A 27141-nucleotide genomic window follows, 5' to 3' on the forward strand; every position below is an offset into this window, starting at 1 on the left:
ATGATCTAATGATCATAGAGAGTAGAGGAAAATCTTGATGCTATATGTAAATGGAAGAGGGTGAGTGGTCTTTTGCCAGATGTCTTCTTGTCAGATATAGAACGTTATCCACTTTTAGAGGTCACAAAGTTCACTCCTTTGACTTATGGTCCTTTGGCTAACCCTGAGATAATTTCCACTTGAGATATTCTTACATGATTCAAAGTAATGGAGACTTGCATAGCAAATTACAGTATAGTATTACTTTTGTTTATGGTTATCCATGAAATTATTATTTATTTCTTAAAAGGATTTAGATTCAAACAATTTGGGGTATCAGAAATTAAGGTAATTTTTGGCACAGTGAGCAAGGCTACCACTCCTGAGGATTATTTTTAGCCCAGCTGACTTGAGTGCTTCTTGGCCATGGCTGTGGGACCCACTTTTTAGTTTTGATTCCACAACTTATTAATATAGTTAAATGCAGTAAATTTGTTGCTGAATTTTTGCAAAAAATGCTTTGCAAGGGTAATTTTTTTTTAGGTTCATAGATTGCTTATTTGCGAGAATTATTATTTGCTCATGCTCTATTGCAATAGTAATAGTATTTTGACTTCTCCAGAAGTTAAAGGCTAAATTAGGTGGGCTTAGGATACTCATTTTAATATACATTTGTAGATGAGTTGAGATAACTCAAGCCAGGCTTCAGGGAATTACCATGGGGGGAGGGGGTTCATGTGGCAGAGAGGATGTATATGTTGGGTGCGGGAGAGGTAGTGTTAGTAAGGCTGCCAGCCAGCTACTATGCCAGTATATTGTGTATACTGGTGGCTGTGATGTGATTCAGTTCTTCATTTGCATGAATTTTACTATTCAATACTGTGATAGTTTTAATCTTTTTTAAGAGGAAACCAGGATTTTGACTTGAACAAAAATCTAATTGACATTTAATTCTCCTATTGTGGATATTTTAACCTACATCATGATTGATTATGATTAGATAGCGTTACTCTTGCATGCTGAAAAGCCCAAAGAGTAGTGGATTTTAGTGTGCCCGTTATATATATGTCAGCAGATACCATGATTTATCTTGATAATGGATAGCAAATTGCCCTAATTTAGAGGATAAATGTAAACTAGAGCTGCAAAACTAAGTAGAAAACTAAAAGTTATTTTTACCTATGCACTGAAAAGGATTACTAATAAAATTAGTAGAAACTCGTGAGTTAACAGGGCTGCTATAATATACCGAGATCTGGAAATTGCAGTGCTTGTGTCTCCCCGGTAAAAATGGCTATTTGCCTCTATACATATAGCAACTATCTTACTCCTTTTTTTGACGACAGTGAGGCAGAGTATCCACTCTCTCTGATTCAGGTTTTTGAACCCATAAGTAAGGCAGACACTGAAGAATTTTTGAGTTTTATTAAGGAAGGTAATTATAAAGATTAAAAATTTCAGACTGTTGTCTGATCATGTTTTTGATGTGAATAGTGATAGAAAAATATTTATCTTTTTATAGTTTTATTCCAAGTGGTTTGAAGTTTATTGACTTGAATACATAATTTATTATTTTGATGGTTTCCATCTTTTTCCTTCAATGTATGGAATACAGTACCTGTAAGTATATTTTTAACTGATGATTAAGTCAATAACTTTCCTTTTCAAATAAAAATAATCAAAAGTGAAGTTAATGACTTATTTGCACACTTTTACTTTGCAAGTTGTATGAAACTGATAAGCATGTTGAAATGTGTTGGATCCCTGCTATGCAGGCAACAAAGACAATACTGCATTCTGACAAAGCAGCTAAAGCTGCATTTGCTAGCTAATCCAATTGTTATATGGCACCACAGAAATTCATAAATATAGTGTAAACTAATGAGAAAATTAAATATATTAGTTTTTAGGCAATGAATTTGGCTGATAGATTTAAAGGAAATAGCCTGTTGTAATTATACCACTGCATTGACAAATTTAACCCTAATAAACTAAAGTATGATTGTTTAGATTTAGAATATTAAATATCCACCACTAGAATCTTTTCATTGTTCATTTAAAAGTTTAGGTTTCATTTTTTATTTGATATTCATCCCAGTTTGTCTTTTTCAAGTTGCACAGTAAATAATTTTTTTTGAAAAACCTTTTGAAACTACTATTCTTCCCTATTTGGTCATCAGTTGTTAATTCATATTGTAAATTGTTCTACAATACTAAAAATTTAATTTATATTTTAATATCTCGCATGCATACTAGCATTAATCTCTGGCACCATTTTATGATTAACTTATTGTGCATAGTGTACTTTATAAAAAATTTCATTATACTGATCAGCCATTGTCTCTCCAATCTTTACCATCTTCATCATGGTAAGTTCTGCAGTCACTGGAATGCCAAAAGGTGAAATGAGTTGTAAATGCTAGGTAATTGAACAGGCTCATACAAGCCTCATTTCACAGTTGAAATGTTTCTTGTTTATTTCTTACCTCAAAACTCAAAGTATACTTGATTGGATTCAGATTAAAAACGTAACTAAATTTACATTCATTATGACTGTGCTTTTGCCTAACTAGCTTATATTTCACTGTCAAAACAATAATATTAGTAAAGAAAAACTTAAAAAAAGACAAAACTAAATATTACTCTAATTAGTCACTTACAGAAAGATGTAATAGGGAGGGCAATACATATTCACCCTGAAATAACAATACACACTTTACACTGCACATAGCATTGTCACTCTTGTTAAGGGAAATATGGAGTGGTGGAAAATTGCCAAAAAAAAAAAAACTATTATTCAATTGAATTAATGTAATTAGTAATAAATAAAGAACGATTATGAAGAATAGAATATTCTGGACCTATGAATAAGAAGAGATGAGCAAGTAGAATTAGAAAGTCACTCCTAAAATATCACTGTATACAGTATTTCCTTATTATTTTTGATGACTAGACTGAAGCTTTTAAAAAAAATGAAAAAGACATCTACAACAAGTGAGAATTTATTTGAAGGGAATGAAGCATAATCAACCATTATATTGGAAATTGTATTACTTCTTATTTTCCGTTTTTTTCTTCTTCGTATCTGCTTTTTTTCTGAATTAACTACATGTATAATGATTTTAGTTTTATTGTTTTATGTAGCTGAGCTTTCAAATAGCCTAATATTTTTTTCAATTCATGCATGTATAGTAAGTCTGTCATGATATTTCATTAGAGACTACAAACTTTTATATTACAGCCTTAAATGAAACGACTTAAATATAAAAACAATTGTAATTTTTTAAAAAATAATTTTAGAACGTTGAAATTCATTGCTGAAGTATGTTGAGATGACCTTATGAATGAGGAATTTATGGAAAAAATGTTTTATCCAGATGCTATAAAAAAAGGTTTCAGACTAAAAGTTGAAGTGGCTCGGATATGTGATAAAGGATAAGGAACGAGTAGATAGAAAAATAGTAAGTATGAAAGTGGAAAGGCCGGGAAAGAAGAATATGATACCTAGACATGATAGGAGTTGAACAAGGTTTGAAGAGAGGGGAGAGAACAAATACAGTAAACTCCATTATAATGATTAGATTGAAGCACTGGATGAATTACTGAAAAATTAAGACAAGATGTTTTAAAATAGTGTTGATGCCTCTTTTCTTACGAGTATTAGCATGTAGAACACAGGTAGAAAAATACTTCTGAGAAGTGAAGGTCTGTGGCACAGAATTTCAATTGAATGCTGACTCTTACATTGCAAAACAAGTTGTGCACTAGTTTAATTGATACTAATGTTTGTTATGGAAATTTAATTCACATTACAATATATAGTTCCTGAAAGGTTATTTTTTTCAGAGGACTATACTTTAGCTACCTTTTCTCTCAACGAGTCATACCTTGTTCAAATTGCAATTTTAAAAAGAACAAGATAGAGCGAGGGATACAAGACTGTGTCTTTGCATGGACCAAACCTAATGATTTTGTATCCCTGTGCCTAAGCTGTTAGGAGGTTGCTGATGTTGTAACCTTTGCTCCTATTTAGGACCAGGCAGATCAACATTTTTATGGGAAGTTGAACCAACCAAAATTTGGTTCATAAAGAGGCTGAGATACTAATTTGATAATGAAAGTTCATTATTGATATGTACCCTATGGAAAATATCCATAAAGATTAGTTAAGGCACTAGCAACCTGTTGAGGTATTACTGCTAGAGTTATTAGGCCCTTTTGACTGGCCAGGTAGCACTACATTGGATCACTCTCTGGTTAAGGTTCATTTCTCCTTTGCCTTTACATATACAGTTCTGAATAGTCTGACCTATTCTTCACACATTGTCCTCTTTCTTCATACACCTGACAATACTTAGGATAGCTGAAAAATTCTTCTTCACTCGAGTGATAAACTACTACAATGTAGTGTTCAGTGACTGCTTTCCACTTGGTAGGAGTAGAAGAGACTCTAGCTATGGTGACCAGCTCTTCTAGGATAAGGGCATGCCAGAATCAAACCATTGGTCTCTAGTGCCATAGCATCTGTATCATGGTCTTCCACTCTCTTTGGTTAGAGTTCTCTTCGTTAAGTGTATACTAAGGCACACTATTTTATCAGTTTCCTTATTTCCTCATTGGGCTACTTTCTGTTGGAGCCCTTGGGCTTATAGTATCCTGCTTTTCCAACTATGGTTGTAGCTTAGTTAGTGATGATGATGATAATAATACAGTAATGGGCCAAACTGTAATATCTATTATCAGCACATTAAGCAATTCTGTCAGCATGAACACCATACTCTTGATTGTGGCATTTAGGTTAAAACAAAATCAAGGTTAAAACAAAATACTGGAAGCATGTGACATTGATATTAAAAGCTGTTGATATAAGGAGTTATATAAAATAGTGCCTACCTTTCAAGCAGCATTAGATGATTTTGTTGCTCAAGTAATAAGAGAAAAATGGTTGGAGTTAAAGATGACATTAAGCATTCAGATACAACTATATAAGAAAAGTCATACCTTGGCATTATTGCTATTGGCCAAATAATCACTAAAAATTTACAAAATCAAGAATTTAATTAGAATATATTAGGGATTACAATAGTCAATAAAGAATCAATTAAAGTACTTTTGAATTTCAGAAATAGGGAAATAATTCCATGTCAGGGCTTCCCCAGATATAGAATAGTCTCTTGCAAACTTGAAAATGGTTCTGTACTTTTAATCAGGTTACCCTTTAAGAAACCTGTCAAAAGGATACTTTTTTGCACCTGCTAAACATCAACCTAACTAAACTTAGATACAGTAGGTACTCTCAGAACACTTAGTACTTTGGTTGAAATCTTGTAACACAGTCTGTTGTATGTTGGTTACGTAGTACAGTTGATTGTTTATAGTTGATTGAAAATGGACATAATTCTTCTTCAGCTTAAGATAGGGTAGTCAATGGTTTTGTATAGCTTTGGGCAGCCTTCCTGAGATTTTGGTTCCTACTACTGTACAGTATTTAATATAGCCTTTAGCTAAGCAAATCTACATAAAACAAGGCCTATTTTATTAACGAATAAACTACCATTGTTATTACTGAAAAAAGAAAACCATGAAATGCAAGATATCCAAAGCATCATCAACTATTGTATAGTAACACTACTGTGACGAATTAAAAGATATATATATACTGTACTGTATAGTAGAGTGGCTACTTACGGCTTTTTATACATTAGAATGGGTTTTCTTACAATATTGTTCTTAAAATCAAACACATTGAGATAATTATAGACCTTTAGCAGATATGATGGAATGTGAAAAAAATAGGGTTTCATCATACTTGTTTACATACTTTAGGAATTGTTATAGAGACAGTATATTTGAGTGGATGTTATCGGTACAGTTGTTACTTTTTGTCGCCTGGCATCACACTGTTATAGGGTCATCATCATCTCCTCTCACGTCTATTGATGCAAAGGGCCTCAGTCAGATTCACCAGTTGTCTTTATCGTAAGCTTTTAAATCAATACTTCTACATTTATCATCTCCTACTTCACATTTCATAATCCTCAGCCATGTAGGCCTGCATCTTCCAACTCTTCTAGTGTCTTGTGGAGTTCGATTGAAAGTTTGGTGAACTAATTTTTCTCGGGGAGTGCAAAGAGCATGCCCAAACCCTCTACATCTACCCCTCACCATGACCTTATTCACATATGGCACTCGAGTAATTTCTCTTATAGTTTAATTTCTAATCCTGTCCTGCCAAGACCCAATATCCTCCTGAAGGATTTGTTCTCAAGTTTACTAAATCTAATGGAGATTGTTTCATTGTTATACCACGAAGCATGTCCATACAGTAACACCGATCTTACTAAACTGATATATAGCCTGATTTTTATATGTAATTTCAGGAGATTTGATTTTAAAATTTTACTTAACCTAGCCATTGTCTGATTTGCTTTTTTCAATCTTTCATTAAACTCCAATTCTAAAGATCCTGTGTTAGAGATCATAGTTCCTAAATATTTAAATGATTCCACCTCATTAATCCTTTCTCCTTCCAATGATATTTCATCTTTCATTGCATATTCCATTTTCATCATCTCTGTCTTTCTTCTATTTATCTTGAGCCCAACCTCTTGTGATATTTCATGCATTCCGGAAAGCAAGCTTTGCAAGTCATGTAGTGTTCCGCTTTTAAGGACAGCATCATTAGCATACTCTAGCTTATACGAGCGTATAGCCTAACCCCCCAAAATTGGGTATAATGCCGACCTGGTCAGGAAGACTAAACTGCTCTAAATAATAACTAGCCCTCCAAAATTGGGTATAATGCCGACCTGGTCAGTTAGTACAAGGACTTAAGGATATCACCCTATATAAAGTTTAAATGCGTCCCAACTCCCCACATAATATTCCATAGGAACATCTTAACCTAGGTATAATATACGTATATCGAAGGGGAAGCCCACTGGCGTAGGCTACCTTCCGAAGCCGCATACTGCCCGGTCGGGTAGGCTAACCAAATGAACGCTAAAATAGCCTAACTAATACTTAAACGTTAAAAAACTTCAATAACCATACTTACACACTGTATAAGATATCTAGAGCTAAATAAACAAGACTACAATTAGTATGAGGAACTAATTGAAAGTCGTAAATAATCGTGAAGCTCTCGGAGGTAGCGACACCAAAATGGCTGCCGAGGGTAAGGCATCACACAATACTGCTGAGACTAAAATTAACAATATTATTAATTTTACGTGTGTCGCTACCTTGAATTATCAAAACAGATAATTGCAATACTTAACTCGTGAGTAGAGGTCTCCAAAAGGTCAGACATCTTCACAACACAGTAACAAAGAAGCTATGAAAACGAACATGTGTGGATATCACGGTGCTAGAAAAGGAATGATGGGAGACGCGTGGGTGGTAGAGATGGTAAGGGGCAGTAGTTGGATGTAGAACGGCACCTTGTAGTATCGGGGGATATTGGGGAAGGAGAAGACTAATTGGTAAGGGACCTCTGGTAGTGGTTTTAACACGCCCCAGTTACTATACCGACACCCTATGAGGGTGAGCGAGCTGGGTATATTCCTGGCATTCCATGCAACTTTTTCTCTGGTATATTTAGCAGTATTTATACTTTAGAAATGGTGCTATAAGGAGCATTTCACGGAGCGACACAGGTTGAGCCCAGAAATTGGAGGTGTGGGAATAGATTGAAATTTAAAATTTACACCCATTATCTTTATTATTTGCTAAGCTACAATGCTAGTTGGAAAAGCAGGATGCTATAAGCCCAAGGGCTCCAACAGGGAAAATAGTCCAATGAGGAAATGAAATAAAGAAATAAACTACAAGTGAAGTTTAAAAACAATAATATTAAAATAAATCTTTCATATATAAGCTATAAAAACTTCCAAATAACAAGAGGAAGAGGAACAAGATAGAATAGTGTGCCCGAGTGTACCCTCAAGCAAGAGATTTCTAACCCAAGACAGTGGAAGACCATGGTACAGAGGCTATGGCACTACCCAAGACTAGAGAACAATGGTTTGATTTTGGAGTAGCCTTCTCCTCACTGAGAGGAAAGTAGCCTTTGAACAATTACAGTGCAGTAGTTAACCCCTTGAGCGAAGAAGAATTGTTTGATAATCTCAGTGTTGTAAGGTGTATGAAGAAAGAGGAGATTGTGCAAAGATGAAGTGAGCCGTATCCAGAGAAAGGGATCCAATGTAGTCCTGTCTGGCTAGTCAAAGGACCTAATAACTCTCAAGAGGTAGTATCCCAATGGGTGGCTGGTGTCCTACTATTCAAGTTTTGAAAATGTTGAATTATCTTAAAGTATAGGTTCATCTGTACTAAACAGATTATCACCCTTTTCTACTTATTAAGAATTCACCAAATTGTAATATACTGGTACAAATAGGAATTACCAATACCAAATAGAGGCACTGTAGTCTTATGTAACAGGGATTGGGTTTTATAGTTCCCCTATCATGATGAGATGCTTTGCCCAGTATATGTTCCTTATCCTTTTGATGTTTATTATCATAAGGTTGTTTCTTACAAGATGACTCTTGCTTGCTTTAGGTACCTTATGGTCTAAACCATACAATTTTTGACCTGGGTGTTAGTTAATAGAAAAGCAATTTGAATTATAGTAAAATGAGCTTGTTCACAGGTGGATACCTCTTAAGCCTACTTAAAATTTATGTATGTATGTATAACCATGGGTTTGCTATCCCTACTTCTATTGAGGCCTGATCCCATGTATTATCTCTCTACCGGACTGGTGGCTAGAGCAACGAGGATTGTATAAGTTTTGCTGAAGTTCTATCAGAGATAAACAGAATTTTGTTAATAGAATTTAGTAATTTTATATTTTTATACCTCATGGATGTTTAGGTTACCAATTCACTGTGTACTTAAACAGTCCATAGGAGAAGCTTAGCTAGGACTGGTGATGTATGTATTTCCGGCTCCTTGACTTCAGTTTTTGAGCCAAGCACTCGTAATCAACATTTGTGTCATAATGCAGTAAATTCAAATTGAATCACCACTACCGATTCAATTATAATTGCGTGGTTCAACAAAAATTCCGTACTGATGGCCATCACAACCCAATACATTTTAGTTCTGTTTTAGCGAGTGTTCTATTGGTAAAGAAACAATCTAGTGTTTGTTGCCCATCATAGGAATTAGTTTCCATGGTCTTAAGAGGTAAATTTACTTGCTATAAGGGCTCTTATCAAGCCACTTATTTTAGAATTAAAATTAAATAGCAATGATGTAGAGCAAAATTGGGCTAATTTAGAATGTGATGATGCTGTGAAAAAGCTTTAGTTTAAAGCTCTGAATCAGGAAGGTACTAGTTTCAGAAATTTCTCCGTCTCTAGGTGTTTTTAATACAATGAAGTCTGCCTTGAGGATTTCCATAATCAACTGTTTCAGGGTATTCAAGGTGTTAAAAATTTTCTGTGAACAAAGAATGAAAGTTGAGATGGGAATACTGTATCATGATCTGAATGATGGAGGTTTTAATCCTATATTAAAAGAGAAGTAGTTTATGGATAATTGATATTCTATTCTAAATGAATTTTAGTGTAAAATTTTAACTTGTTTTAATCTTAATATTTCCTCCTTATCTTGGGGCCCTTGAGCAAATTGCAAGTTTAAGGCTTACCCTGATTATTTCCACCTGTTAGTGATGTAGGGCAGCCCTTGGATGAGACAATACCCTTACAATAATCTGGAGGAGGATGTATGTTGCTAATTGTAAGCCTGTAATAGCTGCTACAGTTTCTGAGCAATATTTGTCTCATGATTAAGAAGTTAGGGAACAAAGACTGGAGAAATCTTAATTTGTGCAACTGCCTTGTTACTTTAGCAAGGAGTCTCTTATATTGAGATGAGCATTATTCAATTGCATTAATATAGCTTGATGTTCCTCCTTGCATGTTAATTATTTTTGCAAGTATTAAGCTTTCCCATGTCCACAACCAACTATCTCAATTGAGTGTTACTGCTTAGCTCTGTTCTTTTTAAAGGAAGTATACAAAGGTTTTTAGAACCTGGTGTTCTACTCAACCCATATATGTTTTACAGTATTACATTGAGATATTGGTAGGTAATGGAATGTTTCTTGTAAATTGGAATAAGGAATTTTATGAGATTAAATATTTATTTAAGAGCCTAAGTAATCCAAAATTACTTGCTTAACCAAACCATAATTGTCATAAAGATCGTTAGAATATGAAATGTAGGTCGTGGAGAAATTGAGACTAGAGTAAGGAGCAGCAGAGTGTCAGTGTAGAGGGGGACCATATATTTATAAACATTGTAGACATTAAAAGGGCAACCATATCTATTAAAATCTTTAGCCGATACTTGAAGAACTGTTCTAGTATCTCTGTGTGACCTTAAGAGATGAGGATATCTTGTGGGCATACCCCAACAATCCTTTTCCTCAACAGATTATTTAGTACCACCATCATACTCATCATCATCTCCTCCTATGCCTATTGATGCAATTGTTCTATATTAGATTTTATCAGTCATCTCAATATCGATTCTTCTCCATTCATCATTTCCTACTTCACGCTTCATAGTCCTCAGCCATGTAGGCCTGAGACTTCCAGCTCTTTCTAGTGCTTTGTGGAGTCCAGTTGAAAGTCAGGTTAATTAATCTCTCTTGGAGAGAGCAAAGAGTGCCTTGTTGCCTTGTGGACAATTTAGGATCATGCCTACTTCTCAGAGTTGAGTTCCATGATAAGTTTGCCTTTTGAATTACTGAAATACATGTTTGTACTTCAGCTTTGATAGTCAAGACTTAGATATTGGATCTCTTGCCATAATTTTTGTATGCCAGATCAGATCATGTAAGTCATTAAAATGCTAAGTAATCTGGTTGACATGGCTTGTGCTTTTTTGGGGGGCCATTTATCTTCAACAGTGTTATAACCAAGTTATTATTAGTTACTGGCTTGAAGCTAAAAAAACATCATATTTCATAAATGTATATTTTTAAAAATGTGTTTATTGAATGTTAAGAAAGGGGAATTGCAATATATACCTCCATAAGTTTTTGTTGTATTAATATTGATTAATTCAAAGTAAGCCTATCAAACTGTTTCATCAGAATCTGAAAAGGACAGTGGAAGATACTTATTATTTTGCTTTTAAGAAAATTCACAATTGAAAATATTTTACTTATTAAAAATCAATTTATGATGTATATGATACTTTGAGTTTGCTTTTTGGGTGTTCACATTTTTTTTGCGTATATGCTTTGCATTGTTCATTTTAGGTTTCCTATGTCTCTGATCACCAGCAGTTATTATGATGAACAGCTTTTGAGTTTTGATATTTTTCTTTTGCAGAAGATGACGAATCACAAATATTTGTTAAATTCTTCAAGTTCCATCATACATATGACCTTATACCTTTAAGTGCAAAACTTGTGGTATTTGACACTAGGCTGCAGGCTAAGAAGGTATGTATAATGCCCTTTATGGAAAATCTTTTTTGGTTTACCTTTAGTTCTGTTGCTTAAACAGGTAATTTTTATTATTTGGGAGAATTAAAAATAAAATCATTACATTACTGATTTAGCTTTTAAGGAATAAGAAAATAAAAATAATCAAGCGCGTAAGCTTAAAACAGAATTTTAATAAAATTTATTTTGATCCTTAAAATTTGCGAAGTTTGGTTGACATTTATCTCCAAAGACTAAAATATTTCCCTTTTTCTTTCCTTTCAATAGAATCCTACCTACTATATTTTCACAAAATTGTATCATTTGAGAAACGAAAAATTTATTGCTCTTTGTATTTCAGGCTTTCTTTGCCTTAGTGTACAATGGCGTGCGGGCAGCCCCACTGTGGGATTCTGAACGCCAGTGCTTCACAGGAATGCTCACCATCACAGACTTCATTCGAATATTACAAAACTTTTATCAGTCGCCCAATAGAAAAATGGAAGAGTTGGAAGATCATCGATTAGACACTTGGAGAGGTATGTATTTTAAACTGCTAGCATCAGCTACATTTATTTATAATTGCTATTACAGTCAAGTCACATTATCCACAATTAATTAAATGAAATTGGCCATGCACATAAAAATAATTTTTCTCATAAGAATACTGTACATGTCTGCTTAATGGGGATGCCAAGTCCCCAACTTTTTTCATATTTTAACTAAATTAACAGTATATTGCCTGAAATAAATAACTAATTGCTATGAATTTTTATATTTAATAACTGAGTTTAAGAATGAAATTAACAAAATCACGGCATATCTCTCTCTCTCTCTCTCTCTCTCTCTCTCTCTCTCTCTCTCTCTCTCTCTCTCTCTCTCTCTCTCTCTCTCTCTCTCTCTCTCATTAATTATCACTTGGACACATAAACATAAATAATATGTTTCTCTCTTTCTCTCTGGTGTTATACAATGCATTCATATAGCAGAAGAAACAAAAATCAGTTTCATTAAAAAGTCTCGATTATATACCACAAACAAAATAAACTTATACTTTGCTTCAATCTATGTTTGAAAGTAGGCTAGGCTTTAAATGCTGTTTAATTTTGTTGTCTGATCTCTAGTTTTAGCCAACAACAAAATATATATGTACTGAAAGATGTCTAAAATAATCCTGGTTTGTTATATTAACTGAGCTTGCTTAATAATTTTTGTACTTTTCTGTTATCAGTTATTATCAGTTAAAGTTGTAATTTAACAACAGCAATTATCCATTGTTTATATTTTGGTTTTGTCATAAGCTGATCTCAAAATGACAATGGTATCGACAATATGCCCACTTGCTGTATAAATAACACAGTATTGTTGATATTTCCCAACTCATACAGTATGAGTTGCTAATTTTTAACTCTTCAAGTTTAATAGTTTAATGTTATAGTGTGTTCTTTGGTGATTTTTAATACGGTGTACAGTATTATTTTTTTTATTCTTAATGCTAGTTTTCCCATCTTGACGTGAACATTTTAACATTGCACTGTATTTGGCATTTTGTAATCTAATTTTCACGTATTAGCTAACTTCTAATGCAAAATTTCATGCTGTGACTTTCATTTTTTCACATTAAGCTGTACTGTATTTGGCAATTTCCAACTCTTAAATTTCTTGGTTTGAATCTCATTGGTTGGCAATTTTTTGTGGTTTAGAAATTTGATGTCAAATTGAGCATTTTTGCATTGTAAGAATTCACGAATACCAAACACGTGGATAACGAGTTGACTGAGTATGCAATTTTGTATGATGGGGTTCAAATTATTCATCATAGATATGAACACTTAGGGAACTTACCACATAAATATTCTCACTCAAACACACTAAATATCACACTTTTTATGATATCCTGTTATTGATCAGAACTGAATCCAAATTTTACTTAAAATGGTTTTCAATACTCTTTATTACATCAAGACTGTTATGGAGATACATTATTTTAAAATTATAAAAATATAAATCTGGAATCGTGAATGAAGTATTTTCTCAAGATAAATTTGTAAATAAGAGTAATTTGTTCAAACTCTTCATGTAGATATATATTTAGTACAGTACTGGAAAAACTTATGAATGGTGGATTATATAGTTTTTCTATTTGTTTTGTATGAAATTCTTTTAGATATATTTACTTGATTGTCTTATGTATTATATATGATATTTTGATATACATTTCTGTATAATTTGACAAGAGTTTTCTTTTCAGCCGTATTAAAAGATGAAGACCGGCCGTTAATCAGCATCCGGCCTAATGAATCACTTTATGTTGCTATTCGCTCACTCATTCATCACAAGATACATAGATTGCCTGTAATCGACCCTGTAACTGGAAATGTTCTATACATCATTACCCACAAGCGTATCCTCAAGTTCCTTTACCTATATGTAAGTATCTTCTGTTTCTTGAAGAAAAATTATTTTTCATTACCGGTAATTTCAGGTAAAAAAAATTTTGTCAGAGAAATTTAACTTTTCTTGTATGAGGCTATACCCCTGATTGTTCTATAGAATCTTTTACAAGGGAAACAGTCTCCACACTAAACAGGATCTGTATTCAAATATTTTCATAAGTTCACATTTGCTAAACATAATGGAAAATATTTCTTGCACTCATGACAAAGTTAGTAATAAGTAAATAAAAAAAAAAAAAAAACTGTTTTAGTGAATATTTAGAGGCAACATAAAACAAAAAGAAGGAAAAACTTATATTAATTAAGTTCTTTAGATCTTTTACACCACAAGGCATGGAACTTGTATGGAAGACTTGCATCAATGCATCCCAGACAGTGAATAATTGATTATTAGAGGTCTCATAAATTTTTGGTAGAGGAACTTATAAATTGTAAATTCATATAGCAATTGATGTCCGTATTTTAATTACTAGTCTGGCTTTGTTTAATTTATTTTTGACATTTTCTAATAATAAATACTTTTTTGACTTATATGAAGTTTGTTTTACAGATTAACGAGTTGCCCAAACCGTCCATGCTGCAGCAACCTTTAAGAGATCTTGGCATTGGTACCTATGACAAAATTGAAACAGCTAGTCAAGATACGCTTATCATTGAGGCTCTTAACAAATTTGTTCAGCACAGAATATCTGCGCTGCCAATTGTGGACACACAGGGAAAACTTGTTGACATCTATGCCAAGTTTGACGTCATTGTGAGTAAACTAGACTTTAATAATACTGTACTTTACTATTAGGGTTTACAAAGTATTGAAGCATGATGTCTTTACATGATGCAAGATTGTAATTTTAGTAGACTTTCTACATTACCTTCGTGATTATTAAAGATCCTTATTTTTGCATGGTTTGCAATTATTTCGGGAAAGATATTTAACACATGAAATGTAGTCTTAATTTACAGCTATTGATATTTTGTTCCTATGTGTATACAAACTGTTCATTCTGTATAAGAGGGATACTCCTTCGGCAGTACTTGAGTGGCCTTTAAATTTTTAACAAGGTGCAGTAAAACCTCCTTAAGGGGTACAAATCAGCTCTTTTAAGACAATGTTATATTAGTGTTAGTGTACTATTAATTAATACTACTATTTTGTTTCATGATCATTTCTTTTTTCATTTAAAAACCATTAGAAAGAGAATCCTATGCTCTAAAAGCTTTACTTTGGAAATTTTCTTTGCATTTATATTTTATTTTATATGAATTATTTTATCTATGTATAGAAGTCGCTCAGAAGTGACTATTTTTCATATCTGAAAAAATGCCCAATACATATTAATATTAGTAAAATGTAATAGCAATTTTTAACAAAATTTTCATGTTTTGAGAATTAAGAGTTTCAAAGTTTTTCATATAGATTGGTTGAAAATATTACTATGCATAATTATGGGCTTTTAACAGTAATATTCCTCAACACTGGGGATCATAAGGGCCTAATTATCATATCTCAGTCTTATTTACTAAACAGTGATGATCCCCTTCCTTTAAATCCAGATATATATACAGTACAGTATACCAAATGCCTGCACACGAGTAAAACGTTTTTAGCATACCATATTTCTTGTGTCATAAGACGAACCTTTTTCCCAGAAAAATGCCTCCAAAAATCCCCTACATCTTAACACTAAGAAAAAGTTGTATAGAAGAGTTTGACAACTGTCAAACACCCAACTAATAACATACAAGCACTCGCACTCACCCGACATAAAATATAGACTTGCAATTTTCATTCACAAGTACTGTATTTTGTTAATATTTTGTGATAAAGCAGTATTTTGATAAAAATTTTGTTGCCTGAGTTCCAAAATACTACAAATAGACAGTTGACGAATACGGCCTGGGTAAAAACATCTCACTGTTAGGTGGGTGCAGTGTTACCAAGTTAGAATAATAATATCCAGACAGAGTCCCATACATTAGCAAAGGTATTCCACCTAGAGGAATTTTTAGACTTCTTTTATCAATTATCATTTGTGTGAAAATGTGTAGGCTATAAGAGGAATTTTGGAAATATTACTGGAATTTTACTTCTTTACCAAAAGTTGATTAGGAACATTTGGCAACACTGCATTCATGTAAACAACAAAGAGTAACCAAACACTAGTTATAATAACAGCTACGACATGTTTAGAGGTTCCTTATATGAAAATGTAATAAAACTGGGATAACCAGCATGCAAGTAATTAATATTAACTTAAACATTTCATAGTACAACCAAAATATGAAAATTTACTGTGCCTAACAAAAATCACACAGACTAGGAATTGCTGCAAGGATAGTTTGCAAAATCCTCAATTTCTTTTTTTCCAAAAACTGCTATGATAATTTAAGGGTGCGTCTTACCACTTGTAGCGTTTTATGACACGGGAAATACGGTAATATATTCTCGTCCGTATTTTATAGGGAGGTTTTACACTTTTTCATATTTAGTTATCGTCTCTGAAACTTATGCGTCTTTCACTATAGCCATAACATGAAAATTGTAAATATATAAATGAGCAGATAAATAATTATGAGCTTCAAAGCCCTTTTTTTTGTAGAGATCGGTTGAATATACTTTTGTATGGTCTTTTAGCAGTAATTTTCATTAACTCTGGGGATCATAAGGGCATAATCATATTTCAGGGTTGTTTACAGTGGTGAGTCCCTTCCTTCAGATCCAGAAATATATACTGTACACTATATGTACCAAATACCCACACATGAGTAAGACATGGCTAGTATAATATATTCTTGTCTTTGTATTTTCTGTAATATTTTATGCTTTAGTCGTATTTAATTATCATCTCTGAAACTTTGTAAGCTAAAACTTACTTTCTGGGTCGACCTGTCCTTTTGCTGTAGACACATCCTCACATATTTGTAAAATAATATCAAAATAAAATTTGAACACTTACCATTGAAGATACATAAATTCCATCCTTACGGTGGTCATATTGCAAGAAGTTACCAATCTTTTCGTTGTCTTGTTAAAAGTGACATTTGCCATATATATTCTAGTATAATGCAACTATTGTAGGTCTTAATTTTGAAGGGTCACATTATTCATGATGTAAAATTAATGTATTTACTGCTCAGCCGGGCTATGCCATTGACCAAACATTTTGTCCATTTACTGTGATCAAAAGTTATAGCTGTAAATGAAATAAATAGGATTTTGATAAAACATGTTTTACTTAACTCTATCCAATAACAATCCATGTGACATTCACACATTAAGAAATAAAAACATGCGAATATTGTACAGTATACATCGCTTCCTTTGTTTACGTTTATAAGATGATTGAGACTTCTGTCGACGCTTTCCAATTTAATTGATTAAGGAAACTATTGACAGATGTTTTTTCCTATTGCTAAAAAAGATAATTATTACTTGAAATATTATTCTTATTTTATAATATGAAAACCGTAAATTAAAGTCAGATTGAATGAGTAACTTATGGCATCTGTAAACTGAGTATTTGTCACTTCACCTGATTAGTACATTATTATGGTGCACTTATGGTCAATATTAAAATATATTTAAAAATTTTGGCCACAAAATGGCAATATATAATTTTCAAAATGACTCATTTGATCCATTTTTTTCTTTCCAGAATCTTGCTGCTGAAGGTACATACAACAATCTTGACATTACGCTCCGCAAGGCAAATGAATATAGAAACGAGTGGTTTGAGCAGGTTCATAAATGTACTCTTGATGAAACTCTAGGAACCATAATGGAACGAATTGTTAGAGCTGAAGTTCATCGTTTGGTGGTGGTTGACTCTGATGATAAAGTGATTGGTGTTATATCCCTCTCTGACATTCTCAAGTACCTTGTACTTAAGCCTTGCTGTAAGTATTAGACAAACTAATTTTGAATGATATTTTATTGCGTATTGTATGGAAAAATAATCTAATTTTTAAACTAAAATTTATTTCAATACTTACCTGGAATTCATGTGCTTTGGATAAAATTACCGAAAATATTTGCCATGATGTGTGTAAGCTCCAGTTAGCTAAAATAATTTCAAATTCTTTGATGATGGTCTAAATATTTTGAACATGCTCCTCCACTGGAACTGCCTGAAGAGGAATGGATAATCATCATTCCCAAATATGGTAATACCTTGACATATGAGCATAATGCGTTCCAGGATTGAGCTTGTATGTCAAATTGCTCGTATCTCAAGTCAATTTTTCCCAATAAGATAACTGAAAATTTAATCTGTTCCTGTCCTCTTAGAAACACCCAAATCAATTATATAACAATGGAAAAAAATGATTTTAATTGCTATAATACTTTACATACACTCACAATTGCTGGATTGTGATCTGCATTAAAATGTGGCTTTATTATGTAGTTCTTACTTTCGAGACAGACTCTAGCGGCTAATGGTAGTGTGTGCGGAGGAGGAAGGAAAGAGAGAATTGAATGGTACACATACGGTATTCACACTGTTCCTTACTCTGCCTGAACTTAGCTTAATGAATTTTTTAAAAATTGTATTCTCATCTACTTTTTTTTTTAGCTTTTTTTACTGTTCTTCACTTGTCTTAGCTATTTTTGCCTCGCTTTCACTTTCACTTGCTGCAGACCTTTTAAAAAGATACCTATCCAAGGTGCTTTGTGTCCATCTCCCTTTCAAAATGTTGCGGAAATGAATCGGGCAAATGTCGTTGAAAAGAGCTGAAGCATGACTAGCAGACAATTTATCAGGTATGTGTCTTTTCAACAAAATCAAAAAGATCCTGCTGCAAAGCCAACACTTCCTTAATCTCCCTTTAAGAAAGAAGCTCCTCTGGTTCCACCTCCTCGCTGATGAGCTCTTGCAACATCTTCGAATGTTGCATTGTCTGGAGTCCGATCAACTCCTCAGTCGTGAGGTCTTCTTAATGCTCCTCGACAGGGCTGTCCACATCTGCCTCATCTATCTCCAGCCCATGGACTTTCTGAGAGACGCAACCCTGCCATGCTTCATCAATAATTTTCAAACAATGTGCAATGTTAAAATGGTCCTTCCAAAACTCATGAAGGGGTGATTGGTGTTATACTGTGACATCAAAGCATTTTTTTAACAAATGCTTTGTGTACAGCTTGAAATTTGAAATTACCTGTTAGTCCATGGGCTGGAGGAGTGGAGTGGTGTTGGGGGGGGGGAGATAGAGGACCTTAATAAACTTTAAATCCTCAAGAATATCATCTTTAAGACTTGGAGGGTGGCCAGAAGCATTGTCTGAAATGAGAAGACCTTTAAATGGCAGGTTTTTCTCCATCAAATATGTCATGGCTGCCAGACCAAAGGCCAGATTTAACCTTTCTATGAAGAAATGCCTCATAACCCATGACTTTAAATTTTCTTGAGCCAGTCTATCTTTCATGGGTTTATGGCCCGACAGTTTCTTCTCTTCTGCCATGATGAATGTTCTCTGTGGCATCTTATTCCAAAAAAGACCAGTTTCATTGCAATTGATAACTTGTTGGGGGATGTAGCCTTCCCTAGAAGCAAGTGAGGCAAAACGTTCAACGTATTCCTCCGCAGTTTTCACATTAGAATTCACAGCTTTCCTATGGCTCACAACCGGGTGGATCCCAGTTCGCTTTTCAAAGTTATCAAACCAGCCATAAGTAGCTTTGAACGTCTCCACTGGGATTGATGCCTCCTCACTCTCAGCTGCTTCCCTTTGTTTCAAATCTTCGTAGATTGCGCTGGCCTACTGACAGATGATTGTCTTAGTCATGCTATCTCCCACCAGCTGCATTTTTTTAATCCACAACAACAGAAGCCTCTCCATCTCGTCACTTATATCAGTCCATAACTTAGACAGGATGGTTAGGCCTTTGGAAGGCTTTGTGCTCTTAATAGCATCCTTCTGTTTGAAGATGGTACATAACGTCGATGTACTCCTCTTGTAATGGCGGGTTAACTCACTCACACTGACACCATGCTCATGTTTTTCAATAATTTCTCACTTTACCTCTATCATAATCATGCGCTGCTTCTCCTCACTGCCAATGCTTCTACTCGCTTTCTTTGGACTCATCACTTACTAGGTTAATTGTCTATAAATATTTTTTAAAATCATATAAATAATGCAAACAACACAGGAGATGCTCTGAGATACGTACAGCAGACCGAGATCACGTGAAATGAACTAGTGATGCAAGCTTTGAGAGCTCCCAAATGCTTGGCCACCTAGCGTCAGCATCTGTGCGCCTGCTCGTATCTTAATGTAAAAATTTGCTCAGTGGCTTGCTCGCATGTTGGAGGGCTCCTGTGTCAAGTTATTACTGTACTAAACTCATGGAACAATGTAAAGATGCAAATTCTTGAAATTCCTAACTATCGTAATGTCCAACAAAAAGTTGAGGTCTCTGGTATCTGAAGACCTTTTCCAAAGGCAAATACACCACAACTCTCTTTTATAAGAGATTAACTACTTTGCAACTGGATCATCATGCTTGTGAACAGTTAGAGAGTTGTATCTATCTTGAAATAAATGTTAGTAACTGATAAAACTTTATGCACCCAAAATATGAAATTGAGAAATTTTCTCCTGCTACTGTGGAGAGGAACATTGAATAAGCGTCTTTCCAGTTGATTGAAAATAATGAGAATTTGGGTGAATCAGAAAGTAGTTCGGGCATGACGCATCCAGGACTTGGCAGCCTCTTAAAGAGTTCGGTACCAAGAATGGATGATTCTAGAACTTTATCACTCCCTTTGTTACTAAAGAACAAATCTTTTTGTATCTTTGTCTTTTCTGTATTGTTGTGATAACAAAGAAAAGGAATTGGAATTTTTGGAAAAAGGGGGGGGGGGGGTTGAAACTGAAAAGGCAGATAGGTAGTCTTTTTTTTTTCAGAATAATAATTATTATTATTGATATTATTACTAGCTAAGCTACAACCCTATTTGGAAAAGGAGAATGCTACAAGCTTAAGGACTCCTTGTTACCCTGGCTTGACCATTCTTGGGAGATGTCCGTCCTTTGGGACATAAGAAGGACGTTGTTCCCCTTGGCCAGTAGTTCCAAGCAACTAATGGAAGAACCTTGTTTTCCGCTGGATCATTTGTCACTTAAATGGAAAAGACACAGATTGACATTTTCTGATGACAAATATGAGAAAATGAGAAGCTGCTTTTGAGCATGCCACTGTGCAAGCTTACGATTCTTCTGGGGACTCCTCCCCTGTGTCCGCCTACCAGTGACCATGAGATCTCACTTTAGTGAAAATTCACAAGACTTCAGTCTTTCTCTTGTTACTGCATGCACCTTAGCACTAACAGGATTATGAGCATTCTGTGTCTTGCCAGTACACCTGGAAGACTAGATCCAATTACTGGGAACCTGTCTATGCTCGTGCATGCCTTTGCATACCAGAGTTTAAACACCCACCTGTACATAAACTTTTATGTTCTCGCTGTAAGTGAACACCTGCAAGAATTCAGTCTTTCATGTGGCGTTGCGTGGCGTAACACATGAACACGAGCAAGACTTTGAGCATGCTGTTGTTTGCCAGGACGTGCCATCTCACCCAGCTACTAAGCACGCAACTAATTGGGTATTGATGTGTGATAAAAATAAGAGCTTGATCGCTACTGTGAGTGAGGTATTTTACAATCACGATCACTGTTAAGCGATCAGTTTGGTGACCTCGTGATCTTACGATTGTGGGCTTGCTAAATTTTTTTTAGATTCCCCAATATTGAAATTATTATAAAGTATACTTTTGTGCCAGAGTAGCTCATGCCACTAAGAAACTGTGCTCTCCAGTACAGAAACAAGGCAATATTTGTGTTGGACAGTCAGCTTTACGAGTAGTTTTCTCTCAAGCCCATCGCCACATTCAAGGTAAGTGCTCTACCAATAAGAAGAGCTTTGGAAAAAGGGCATATACTCTCTCCAAAAGAGCTCCAATTCCCAGAAAATCCTCCAATCCAGGCTCAATGTAAGAGAGTGCATTCACTGGAAGGCGAATGAATTCCAGTCTTCTTGGTTTGAGGTCCAACCAAGAACTCTCCCCCATATCTCAAATTGATGGAAGTTCGTGCACAGTGAGGAACAGGTGATCAACAATGCCAGAGCTATGAGAAATTATGAAACCTTAACAAACTTTTCGGAGTCCCTCCCCCATCAGGACCTTAGAGTTGAACCATCTTAAGGTAGAACCAAGAGCTTAGGCACTTTGAGATCTTCAGTTGCACAGGATACACCCTCTGTTACCCAAGGATAACACAGCAATTAGGTTAATTCCCAGGATGAAGGAGGATAAATTGAGGGAAGGGGAATCCTCAAAGTACCACCGCAGTTTGGTTTTGGGTTAGGAAGGAGGTTCCACCAGATGACAGTAATCTCCAAAACACAGTGATGTCTCCAACTAGATAAGAAGATTCGATTAACACTGGATTTAGATCCCACATCAACTGAGGCCAAAGATCCAGAGTCTGAATCCAGTTTTCTGAAAGTCTTAGTCCTGGTAAGACAAGTCATTGGACTGAGAGAACCAATCAAGGCCCCAAAGAAGGGAAGGCATTCATTAATTGAAAGACTCTTAGGCCACAATAATTCCTTGAAGGCAATTGGGTCCTCAAAAATATTGCCTCTTCCACTTATTAAGTAGAGGCGGTTTTATGCAGGTGACGAGGAAAACCCCATCTCTCTGTTGGTGGAGGCAGCCCTCATAACTTTAGTGCTGTAAATATTGGCAGAGAGACTTGATGTCTTAATTCTGTCTTTTGGCCTCAGAGTCTGCAAACATGGAGGCTATAGCCATGTCTACCCTTCAGACAACATTCTGGATAGATCATTGGTCAGATATACAAGCTTAATTTGCCAATACTGTACTGTACTCGGGGTCTCTTGGTCCCTAAGAAGACGAAACAGTTAACTGACCTGGTGCTCTTAGAGGCAAAGGTGGTAATTTTTCTACCATACCAATCTGGTAACCAATAGACAGACTGGGCTCTTATATGGAAGGATGCTGCAGCCTCCAAATTTGTTAAACAAATCGACCAAAAAGATTATTTTAGTCAAGAAATGCTCCCATGAGCCAAAGTGCTGCCCTCATCCCGACTGAAGACGTGGATGGAATGGTCGAGAAGTGGAGTTGGTCAAGCCAGGAGTCTTTCTTCCATAGAGCATGTCCTTCAAAAACACATCATCCCCTAAGGTAACAACAATGGCATTGAAATCTGTGTTCAAGAAGGCAGGAAATGGGTTAAAAGTGACATCTGCCACTTCATTTTCTTTTAGAAGAATTTTGACCCTGCTCCATTTTGTTCTTGTTTTGGCCTGGAGACAAGAGGAACCAGATACTTCTATGAAAGGCAACCCCCCAACTGCCAAAAGTGGGGTGGATGCCTGTCAAGTCTGTGGACGAGGTGGCAGTACTATGGAGGGGAGGAATGGACGGTAGAAGTTCTTCGGTACAGAATCCCGTACACTAGCTCTCCTCCTCCCCCTCACTCAAGTTCTGAAGAGATCATCGTCATAACAGACAAATTCACAAGATCATAGGATAGCCAATATCTTACATTAGAAGTTAAGATGATGATGGACATGGGTACCCTGAGGGTAACCCAGGACATATCTCCAGGATTCTTCAGCAGACTTTTTCTAGTGAAAAAGTCCTTGGGGGACTGGACACCGATGAGTGATCTTTTCATTTGAACAAGTTTGTCCAACAAACACCATTCAAGAGGGAGACTGCAAGCAGACTGAGACATGCCATCAGAAGAAACGACATCATGATCTTGATAGATCCCCGGCCATCAGTCATGTAAAAAGTTCCTCTGGTTTTCCATCAGCAGCAAAGTCTACCAATTCAAAGTGCTGTGCTTTGAACTGTTGATCACATTTAAAATATTCATGAGATGGCATGGGCACATAGCAACAAGATCATGTTACTGAGGTACCTTGACAATCGGCTGGTCTTTTCGAACTCAAAAGAGGCAGCTCCTTCAACATTGGGACAGGCTTCTTGCATTTTGCCATGATCTGGGTTGTGGTAAATCTGAAAAAGTTCTTAAAAACAATGATATACCTAGGAATACAAATCGATACAGTGGGTGGCAGGAAGGGCATTCCCTTGAAATGACTATGTTACCAGACTCAGGAGGATAGGTTACCTGTTCCTCCATCACCAACATCTTCCAGCCTCATGGCAGCAATTACTGCGGGGTTATTTGTCATCCCTGGAAAAGATGGTCCCTCTTAGTCGGCAACACTTGCACTTTTTCTAATGGTACCTCGAGACACTGAACACTGAAACCAGAGCACCGACACTCCGTGCCATCAGGCTCCTGTGGATCAGGAAGTAAGATCAGACCTCCACTTGTGGCTAGAGGACAAGAACCTCTGGAAAGCTGCCTGATTAGAAAACCATCCCACCCAGAACTACAGGTATTGCTGTTCTCAGATGCCTCAAAGAAAGGTTGGAGATCCCATCTATTGAATCAATTGGTGGCAGGCCACTGGTCCCAGGCAGAGAAAAACTGGTGCATCAACGTTCTAAAAGTGAAGGAAGCTTTATTAGCACTTTCATCATTCCAACAGTACCTCACAGGAGAGACTGTAGCGAAGATGAGCAACAATACTACTATAGTGACATACATCAACAAACATTGAGGGATTGCTTCTCTACCTTTTTGCCAATTGGCAATACAAGGTCACAAATGGGCATTGGACAATAGAGTGGAGCTGCTGGCAAGATTCATAACAGGCAAATTAAATGTAATCGCCAACAAACTCAATTGACAGGAACAGAGTGGTCCCTTCATCCTCAAGTTTCAGGGAAAATTTTGACTGTGTGAGGTTCACCAATGATCAAACTGTTTGCAAAATGCTGAACAAGCTACCAATTTATATTTACCAGTTCTGGATCAGGGATCAGCAATGGAAGACACCTAACAATATCTTTGAGACGGACGAGACGTTTATCGTTTATGCTTTTCTTCCGTTTTGCCTGATTTGTAGGTAGTAGGTTGGCCACGGCACCAGCCACCCGTTACGATACTACTGTTAGAGAGTTATGGCTAGTTTGACTAGCTAGACAGTACTACATTGGATCCTTCTCTCTGGTTACGGTTCATTTTCCCTTTGCCTACACATTCACAGAATAGTCTGGCCTATTCTTTACATATTCTCCTGTCTTCATACACCTGACAACACTGAGATTACTAAACAATTCTTCTTAACCCAAGGGGTTAACTACTGCACTGTAATTTTTCAGTGGCCACTTTCCTCTTGGTAAGGGTAGGAGAGACTCTTTAGCCATGGTGAGGAGCTCTTCTAGGAGAATGACACTCCAAAATCAAACCATTGTTCTCTAGTCTTGAGTAGTGCCATAACCTCTGTACCATGGTCTTTCACTGTCTTGGGATAGAGTTCTCCTACATGAGGGTACACTCAGGCACACTACTATATCTTATTTCTCAACCTCTGTTTTTGTTAAAGTTTTTAAAGTTTTATATAGATGTTACTCTTCTTAAAATATTTTATTTTTCCTCGTTTCCTTTCCTCACTGGGCTATTTTCCTTGTTGGAGCCCCTGGGCTTATAGTATTCTGCTTTTCCAACTAGGGTTGTAGCTTAGCAAGTAATAATAATAATAAGAATAATCAACAGGGTATGGTCAGCCAAAATCCCCAGGATGACATTAGTGGCACCAGATTCCCAAAAGTAGAATGGTTTCTGGAACTTCTCATGCCATTGACCAAGACTAAGGGAGTAGTCCCATTAGCCAAATCTGCGTCAACCACATCTATAGGTACTACGACTGTTTCATCCCTCTCACCTCAGGTAGAAGTTATCCAGCATTTCCTCAAAGTGAGAGGCTTTTTGTAAAGCACTGCAGTGAAGATGTTAGGGTACCTTCATAGAAATGACAGTTCTAAATAGTAGCACAGTAACCTGTGGAAAGTTGCAGCAAGTCATAAACAAAAAGTACAGATGACCATATCCAAATGGAAATTTAGACAAAGTGCATAAGATAATATATGAAAGTGGTGAAAGGGAGTAATCAATATTAATGATATTTTGACAGCAAATGCTCGGTGATCTACTGTGGATTATAAATGGTCTTCAGGCTCACTCAAGATACAGTAACTTGAAACCTTGCCTGTGTATTTACATCTATGACACTAATAGAGCTCTTGTTATCAATCCCAACTTTCTCTATTCCTTGTATTTTCTTCGCCCAGTTCCGTCCCAACCCTATCCCTCCACACCACATCCATCCATTTAATCTGCTAATATCCCACACTTCTCCCCATCTTTGGCATGTTCTCAGCTCTCGTGATTGGTTCCACATCCTCTCTTCTTATTACTTAGCCATAGTTTATGTTGAACTACAACAGATTTATTTGGAATAACCAGAAAATTCATAATAATTTTTTTATCTTCCTTCCTAACCAAACTTTAATAAATTTGAGTCTCATTTTTTCCACTTTTATATGCTACTAGATGACTTCTTTTCTAAAACTGTGTATTCAAATTCTATTCAAGACTATCAAATTCATGGGTTCTACTAATTCTAATAATCTTTCACCTTCCTGGTTTCTTCTTCTAAAATCTCTTTCTTCATGTACAGTATTACTTTAAAGCCACCAGAACTCTATATATTCTTAAAATTTCCCTCTGAATTCCTACTCCTCTTCACTACAACCGTGTTGAGGAGTGTATGCCGAGATGATATGCCATATTCTCTTATATTTCGCCAATTATAGCCCATGAACCTGTCACTGATATGCTGGACCTCTAACATTGCAAATCTGGATGGAGAATATTCCTACCCAATTTCTTCTTTTATCTTTCCCTGGTAAATAAACTTTATATCCTTCCCCAGGCTTTCATGCACTTTTCCCTTTCCATTTAGTCTCCTGTACACATAGAATCATAATTTTCTTTCTCTGCATGACATAAACCAACTCTTCCCTTTCCTATATGGCTTCGAACGTTGCAATTTCTATTTCTCATCTTTCTTTTTTTCTAATACTTACTCCTCACTAACTAATTTAGTTGCAGTCACAACTTCTGCAGTACCTTTTGCATATTTCTGACTGCTATCTGGGGATACTGCAGCAAGTCGCTTATATTACTGGGTACGCCGTAGAAATATTGCATTTCATTGTTGATTCGAGATTCATTATTTAGGTTTTGCCAGTTTTCATACTCGGCAAGACCACGTAGGAATTCTCCGCATTTATCTGGGCTT

General features: G+C 35.6%; 3 protein-coding genes across 6 annotated transcripts in view; 1 reads left to right on the forward strand and 2 right to left on the reverse strand.

The window, feature by feature from the left end:
* The window catches only part of SNF4Agamma (SNF4/AMP-activated protein kinase gamma subunit), a 68866-nt gene extending 51056 nt beyond the window's left edge, over positions 1 to 17810 (forward strand). For all 4 annotated transcript variants that reach the window (XM_068391963.1, XM_068391956.1, XM_068391940.1 and 1 more), the window contains 5 exons: positions 11334 to 11446; positions 11790 to 11967; positions 13680 to 13858; positions 14435 to 14638; positions 17538 to 17810. In XM_068391963.1, the coding sequence (XP_068248064.1) occupies positions 11334 to 11446; positions 11790 to 11967; positions 13680 to 13858; positions 14435 to 14638; positions 17538 to 17789 (926 nt within the window). In that variant the 3' untranslated portion in view covers positions 17790 to 17810. The remainder of the gene's footprint in view (positions 1 to 11333; positions 11447 to 11789; positions 11968 to 13679; positions 13859 to 14434; positions 14639 to 17537) is intronic.
* A 1231-nt stretch (positions 17811 to 19041) lies between these two features.
* On the reverse strand, positions 19042 to 19968 carry LOC137639568 (tigger transposable element-derived protein 1-like). The gene is made up of 2 exons (XM_068371832.1): positions 19903 to 19968; positions 19042 to 19638 (listed from the first exon to the last, which is right to left on the reverse strand). The coding sequence occupies exons 1-2, from the start codon at positions 19966 to 19968 to the stop codon at positions 19042 to 19044; spliced, it is 663 nt and encodes a 220-aa protein (XP_068227933.1).
* Positions 19969 to 23794: 3826 nt separating this feature from the next.
* LOC137639573 (uncharacterized) overlaps positions 23795 to 27141 on the reverse strand; it is a 115785-nt gene continuing 112438 nt past the window's right edge. The window contains exons 3-5 of the mRNA XM_068371838.1: positions 25723 to 25776; positions 24177 to 24297; positions 23795 to 23941 (exon numbers count right to left, since the gene is read on the reverse strand). Coding sequence (XP_068227939.1) covers positions 23795 to 23941; positions 24177 to 24297; positions 25723 to 25776 — 322 coding nt within the window. The remainder of the gene's footprint in view (positions 23942 to 24176; positions 24298 to 25722; positions 25777 to 27141) is intronic.

Source organism: Palaemon carinicauda, chromosome 1 (assembly GCF_036898095.1).
Source record: "Palaemon carinicauda isolate YSFRI2023 chromosome 1, ASM3689809v2, whole genome shotgun sequence".
Lineage (NCBI taxonomy): Eukaryota > Metazoa > Arthropoda > Malacostraca > Decapoda > Palaemonidae > Palaemon > Palaemon carinicauda.

Excerpts from the sequence above, each read along its gene's own strand:
- LOC137639568 (XM_068371832.1), bottom strand. The coding sequence starts at position 19,968 with ATGAGTCCAAAGAAAGCGAGTAGAAGCATTGGCAGTGAGGAGAAGCAG. Across the intron at positions 19,639-19,902 it reads AGCGCATGATTATGATAGAG|GCCAGCGCAATCTACGAAGA; the intron begins GTAAAGTGAGAA and ends ATCTGTCAGTAG.